At 44.7% G+C, this 7,435-nt stretch overlaps 1 protein-coding gene across 1 annotated transcript in view; it reads left to right on the top strand.

Annotated features, from left to right (window-relative positions):
• Positions 1 to 3,806, top strand: part of RPS15 (ribosomal protein S15) — an 8,962-nt gene extending 5,156 nt beyond the window's left edge. The window contains exon 4 of the mRNA XM_073547200.1: positions 3,656 to 3,806. Coding sequence (XP_073403301.1) covers positions 3,656 to 3,769 — 114 coding nt within the window. The 3' untranslated portion in view covers positions 3,770 to 3,806. The remainder of the gene's footprint in view (positions 1 to 3,655) is intronic.
• The last annotated feature ends 3,629 nt before the right edge of the window (positions 3,807 to 7,435 follow it).

Below are 7,435 nucleotides of genomic sequence, written 5' to 3'. Positions count from 1 at the left end.
TAATCAGTATAATGTGTCCGACCTGACACTGTGTGTAGGATACTGTGCACAATCCTGCTGACAGGTTCCCTTTAACCCCTTAACGACCAGGGGTATTTTTGGTTTTGCATTTTCACTTTTTGCTCCGCTTCATCCCAGAGTCATAACTTTTTTTTTCTTTTGGTGAAAGTGACCATGTGAGGGCTTGTTTTTTGCAGGACGAGTTGTACTTTTGAACGACACCATTATTTTTTTTTTTTTTTTTTTTTTTTTTTTTACCATGTTGTGTAACAGAAAACGGGGAAAAAAAATCCAACTGCGGTGAAATTGCAGAAAAAAGTGCAATCCCACACTTGTTTTTTGTTTTGCTTTTTTTACTATGTTCATTAAATGCTAAAACTGCCCTGCCATTATGATTCTCTGGGTCATTACAAGTTCATAGACACCAAACATGTCTAGGTTCTCTTTTATCTAAGTGGTGAAAAAATTTTTTATATATAAAAAAAGTTGCCATTTTTCGGGATCTGGGGCCGGGTGAGGGCTTATTTTTTGCGTACCAATCAGACATTTTTATTGATACCGTTCTGGGGTGTATACGATCTTTTGATTGCCTATTATTGCAATGTTGCAGCGACCAAAAAAGCGTAATTCTGGCGCTTCGATTTTTTTTTTTTTTTTTTTTTTTCTCACTACGCAGTTTACTGATTCGATTATTTTTTTTTATATTGAGAGGCGATTCTGAACGCTGCGATACCAAATATGTGTATATTTGACTTTAAAAACTTTTTTTTTTTTTTTCTTCCTCCATGGGAGACTAGAAGCTGCACTTGTCTGATCGCCTCTGCTACATAGAGCAGGGCTGCATGTTAATTGCCGCTGTGGGCAGGGCTTCATGTGGTGCTCTGCTTACATATGCATCTGTATGGCTTCTCACAGGTCACTGACTCCTCAGTGAGCATAATATGTGTTGGGGGGGGGGAAAAAAGCATTCAGCAGGCAGGCTCGCCCGTCTCAGTGCCTGCACTGTAGCAGGATTGCTTCTTTAATGTGCATTAAATTTTTATTTAGTGATATACATTTATTCTGAAAAAAATAATCATCACTAAATGGAATAATTTAATGCATGTTATACATGGATCAGTGACCTGTCATATAGATGAATATATAACCAGAGCACCACATGAAGACCCCCCCCCCCCCCCCTTACAGGCTGCCCCAGGGCACGAGAATCTCATTAACTGAAGACTACAAATAAAGATTAAATAACCACAAGACTGAAGTCTCTGTAAAGGCCCTGTTACATTTAGCGATGCACCAGCGATCCTGACCACGATACGACCCAGTCAGGATCGCTGGTGCATCGCTAAATGGTCGCTAGTGAGCTGCCAAACAGGCAGATCTCAGTAGCGATGCAGCGGTGGTCGTACTCACCCGTCAGACGCTGCAAGGGTGACCGTCTTCCGCTCGCGTCCATGGCTCGCTTGGCGCCAGCAGGAAGCCGACGGCGAGAAATGGACCAGGCCGATCTCGCGCGATCAGTGATAGCCAGCGGGGGGAGCCGGTCGGAGGGGAGTATTACATCTAGCGATATCGCTGCTGCGTCACAAAATCGGTGACGCTTAGCGCTATCGCTATGTGTAAAGGGCCCTTTACCCTGCATGGACAGACTGGGCTGTTCTTATCCTGGTAGGTGGTATCTCACACGATTACCGTATATACTCGTGCATAAGCCGAGATTTTCAGCACTTTTTTTGGGCTAAAGCCTGTGCCGCTGCTGTAATAGCGTACAGTGCCAGCAGACGGCTTCCAGCACACATACGTTCCTGCATTCCCGTCGCTGCATCTCGTTCGTTCCGGCTCCAGCAGCTCTCCCGGCCGAGCCATCACTGGCCCTGCTCATTAAAGTAATGAATGCGCACAACTCTCCTCTCCCATAGGCGTGGAGTGCATATTCATTACCTTAATGAGCGGGGCCACGTGATCGCAGGAAGAGCTGCTGGCTCTGGGACCAACGAGATCCAGCAAAGGCAGGACAGGGACTGGGGGAGCCACGCATACAATGACGGGGACTTGGGGAGCCATGCATACCCGGCTTATACTCGAGTCAATAAGCTTACCAAGTTTTCCGTGGCAAAATTGGGTGCCTCAGCTGATACTCTGGTCGGCTTATACTCGAGTATATACGGTACTTATGCCCAAAATCACTCTTGGTTTAGTAAAGTTTATATAAAATGGTGCAAAACCTCATGAATAAGCTTGTAACTTGTACTCTGTCCTGTAAAGGCAGTTTATTCACTGACTGCTGGCAGAATGAGAATTAAATTGCTCCACAATTGACTTTGTAGCTAAAGATCTGCAAAGGGCCCGCTGGTGTATAGTATTTGCCTATCTTTAACCAGTAAATGTATTCGGTGTAGTGTTTTTTATCACTTTACCGTGTTAATTAGCGAGCACACAGAAGCTTGTGCCATGTTTAACCTCTTTCCGACATTGGGGGTACATTTACCTTTGATGTGAACGCACGTCTTTTCTGGGACATTTCAGCTGTTTTGAACAGCTGACGTGTGCCCGCAATAGCCGCGGGTGGAATCACGCCGGGTCACCGGAAATTAACCCCCCCCACACCGGTGATCGCGGGTCAAGGGTTCGTTGGCATGACAGCCAGAGGTCTCCTGGAGACATCTATGGTTGTCAGCGCCAGCTTGCTGTGAGTGACACCCAGTGGTAGGCACTCATAGCAAGTGAGTAATTCTGTTTATATAGAGGCAATCTGATCATCACCTGTATGTAGCAGAGCCAATCGGGTTGTGGTAGAGTCTAGTCTCCCATGGAGACTATTGAAGCATGCCAAAAGTTAAAGAAATGTTCTTAAAAATATAAAGCAAAGTGCAAATCACCCCCCTTTTGCCCCATACAAAACAATAAAAAAAAATCAAACATAAACATATTTGGTATCGCCATGTTCAGAATCACCCGCTCTATCAATAAAAAAAAAAATTAACCTGATCGCTGAACGGTGTAGCGAGGAAAAAGTGAAAACTCTAGAGTTTTTTTTTTTTTTTTGTTGTTGTTGCCGCAACATTGCATTAAAATGCAATAACGGGCGATCGAAAGATCGTGTACACACCAAAAATGGTATCATTTAAAAACGACAGCTCAGCGTGCTAAAAATAAGCCCTCACCCAACCCAAGATCACGAAAAATGGAGACACTGCAGGTCTCGGAATATGGTGCTTTTCTTTTTTAAAAGGCTGGAATTTTTTTTCCACCACTTAGATAAAAAAGAACCTAGACATGTTTTGGTGTCTATGAACTCGTAATGGCAGGACAGTGTTAGCATTTAGTAAACCTAGTAAAAAAGCTAATAAACAAGTGTGGGATTACACTTTTTTTTTTTTTGCAGCTTCACCTTACTTAGAATTTTTTTTCCTTTTTCCAGTACACAATATGTTAAACCCAATGGTGGTGTTCAAAAGTACAACTCGTTCTGCAAAAAAAAAGCCATCACATGGCCATATTGACGGAAAAATAAGTTATGGCTCTGGGAAGGAGGAGAGCGAAAAACGCAAAACCAAAAAAGCTTCGGGGGTTAAAATCCATTGCAGGAATCTGTAAATAGAGATGCAGCTGACAGTGAATTGGAATCTTACTTTGTTCCTATGTTTTTGTTTTTCAGCCCGAGATGATTGGCCATTACCTGGGTGAATTTTCCATCACATACAAGCCTGTAAAACACGGTAGACCTGGTATTGGTGCAACTCACTCCTCCAGGTTCATTCCACTGAAGTAACCAGCTCATGTTGTAAATAAAAGTGGATTTTCCAGTCTCCTGTCTTTGTCTACTTATGTGGTGCAGCGAGCAAATAACTGCACTAAAATGTTCTTGTGTGCTCCTTGTTGATCACGTCCAATGTATATATAAATTGCTTATTTGGGAATTTCTTTAATCCTTCGCAGTAATAGCGTGTGTGCTACTGTTTCAAACAAATACATTTAATAGGGGTGCTATGAATTATACTCTGTAATATTGGCCAGTTTCATCACAAAAGATCACTGTAGATGGACCTTTTGAAAGTGTTGTCCAACTCTAATTTACATCCTTTTTGGATGGGTCCTCACTAACGGTGTTCGGCAAGTCTGCTATGCACATAATCACTGTCCCAGTTGGGAATCACAATCTAAATTCCCCATCAATGTCTTTTGTTTTGGCTTACAGATACTGAGGTAAAGTACGGATAGTGTGACTGTAGCCTTGAAGGGGTCTCCCGATTTAACACAAAAGTCTTGAGAAAAAAAAAAATTGAATGTCTGCCTGCTCTTGTATGCAGCTGCAGACATTCAGTACAGTGATAGCCAGTGTGTAGGCACGGAGGTGAGCGATGTCAGTCACTGACACCGCTCACCCCTCTCTGTCCTGCGTCTTGGCTGTTGCTGCCTTTCTGCACTCAATTGCTTGTGCGTGAGTCGAAACAGGAGCAAAGTAGTTTTCGGCTAAGTGCAGACATACTTTTTGGCCCTGTGGTTTTTTTCTGCGCAGAATGGAAGAAATCCGCAGGTCAAATGACCTGCATTTTTCCTGCGGATTTCTTCCATTTTTCATGCGGTCTTTGTGCGGTTTTCGCCCTGCGGATTTAGTAACGGGAGATGGAAAACCGCACAAAAGAAGTAACATACTGCGGATTTTGTACCGTGGGAAAACCGCGTGGAAAAATCTGCAGCGTCTGCACAGCGGTTTTTTTTCCATTCATTTTAAGGCTACTGTACATCACAATGCGGATATGCAACGTTTCTACGCAGTAAAATCCGCTGCGGAACCGCTGAAAATCTGCATCGTGTGCACACAGCCTAAAACTTACCTGCTCTGCTGTGATCACCAGCAAGACAGGCCATTTCTGGATTGCGCACGCAGGGGACACTGGATGGTGTGTTGCTGTGTTATTGCGCCCGTGCTCCACATAGGGGACAGTGGATGTGAGCCTGGATTAGGTGATTTTTTTTTTTAATATACTACTGTGCAGGGGGGGAATACAATGAGGTGAAGGCCTGTGTTGATTGGGGCAGGTAGGGAAAAAAAGATGAGTTAAGGGCTCTGCGGATTTGAGTGTTATAAACTGACTGGCTGTGCAAATGGGGATAATCTGTGTGTGTGGGGGGGGGGTATCAAAATATGAGGAACGGTGGTGACTAGAGATGAGCGAACATTTTAATATTCGGTTCAGATTACGATCTCTGAATTTGCAATGTTCGCTGATTAATTCATTGAATACAACCGAGCGCCATTCATGTCAATGGGAGGCAAAAACGGACGCATGCACAGCACCTTATAATTGCCAAAAATATCAAATGAGGGACAGACAGCAGGAAAGTGGCCTCAATTCACCCACAGTCCAAATTTTAGCATGGCACTGCAGCAACCAGCCAGACATGACTTATCTCTTTCTGGGACAGCATTTACAGCTTTCAATTGAACTTCATTGTAAGATGAGGTGGGTGAGGGACGTGTAGGCCTCCTTTGCTCGGTGCCCTGATACCATACGCCACATCTGCTTTCATGCTGAGCCACACTCCGGTGGCACAAATATCAGTTTTGTAGACTACCATTGTCAGAAAAATAGTAACACGGGTAATTTACCCCGAAAGAAGCGGAGGCCTGAAGGTCTTGGAGGCCTACTGCTACAGGCAACATGCACGAAGGAAACCCAACCAGGAGTCTACACATTTACAAAAATTAGTGGCAGACACCAACAAAGTGACATCAATTGCAACAGAGTAGAACTAGTATAGTGGGGACCGACACCTCTTCCACTACAGCCAACCCAGCAGATGGAGACTATAACAGGCAAGGTGGTGTAATCACTGCTCTGTATCCTTCAAAGCCTGGAAGGGGTGTAGGTGGCCTACCAAATCCCTACTCGGACAAGTGGCAGCAGGTGAAAACTGACCCAAGAGGTGGCACCAGGTGCTACTCCATAGCTGACCCCCCTACAGCGGGTAAGCTGCTACGGCCCGGCCCGAAGGAGGGATGAAAAATGTAGGGACTCCGGAACCACTTCTCCCGATTATCACCCACCATCTGGAATTCTGTGCTCCAACACGTCCGGTTATCCACCACATTTGGATCCTTCGGACGGAACCTGAAAACCGATCTCAAAAAAGCTTACAACCTGTAATGACTACACAGCCACCTCAACACCTTTGGAGCTACTGTAACCCCTGATCTACCGTCTCCTTCCCCATAATCCTGTAGAATGTAAGCCCGCAAGGGCAGGGTCCTCTTCCCTCTGTATTAGTCTGTCATTTTTAGTTTTGTTTACTGTAAGTGATATTTGTATTTTGATGTAACCCCGTTTAATGTACAGCACCATGCAATTAATGATGCTATATAAATTAATAACCACGGGTGCAGATGGGACCAGCTGATGGATAGAAGAGTGCAGATGGGTACAGGGTAGACAGGCGGACCTAGGTAACAGGGCAATTAGCAAGCATACAAGGCAAACTAACAACATAGCGCAGGCACCTCCATATTGCAGGAGAAGCCTTAAATAGAAGGTGTCGCCCAGCTATACATTGGGAATACCTTAGGTTCATGCGGTCGGTCCCTTTAAAAGGGAGAAGGCATGCGCTTACACCCACTAAGCGTAGTTCCCGGTCCTACAACTGAACCCTGGTGGACACAGACACATAGGGGGCGAGATGATGAGGTGGTGTGTGAGAGGGAGACACTGAATGTCCTGTCTGTTACGTACGAGGAGATCCAACAAAGGGCCAAGTCTGTAATATAAACAGACCAGAAAGTCTGTAGTAAGAGGGAATGTTATCCACTGTGTCAAAGACAGATGCCAGGTCCAGGAGGTCTATTTGGCAGTTAGTAGATCGTTAGTGACTTTAGTCAGGGCAGTTTCAGTGGAATGGTGTGGTCTGAAGCCAGATTGTAAGCAGTCAAAGAGGGAGCAAGAGGACAGGTGCGAGCACTGTTCAAAATGGACATCGTGTTCCAGTAGTTTGGAGGCATAGGGGAGAAATATGGGATGATAGGTAGACACAGAGGATGGGTCAAGGGTGGGCTTTTTGAGGATGGGTGTGATCGAGGTATGTTTCATTCAGGATGGAAGACACCAGTTGTTATTGACAGGTTGAAGAGGTGGGTTAGGCTTGTGAAGAAGACTGGTAAAGTTTGGAATGAGGTGGGACATTATTGTGTCAAGCTCACAGATGGTGAGGCAAAGTATTCAGCTGAGAGGATAGGGAGGGGAAGCTGGTGGATACAGGAAAGAATTGAAAGTACTGAATAGCTGTTTAGCGTTGTGAGACAGGTATGATATGAGGGATGAGAAGTCGGTTTGTTTTGCTGCAGTCAGAATTTGCGCAACATTTTTACAACTTCTGTTACTAAACACCACACAAAAAAGGAAATTGGGGGGAAAAAACAGCAATCACATAGTGATATGATCAG

The sequence above is a fragment of the Dendrobates tinctorius genome, unplaced genomic scaffold, assembly GCF_039654945.1.
Source record: "Dendrobates tinctorius isolate UK_male_01 unplaced genomic scaffold, ASM3965494v1 ptg000011l, whole genome shotgun sequence".
Lineage (NCBI taxonomy): Eukaryota > Metazoa > Chordata > Amphibia > Anura > Dendrobatidae > Dendrobates > Dendrobates tinctorius.
Note: the sequence above shows the minus strand (reverse complement) of the source record. Positions and strands in the feature narration are given on the sequence as shown.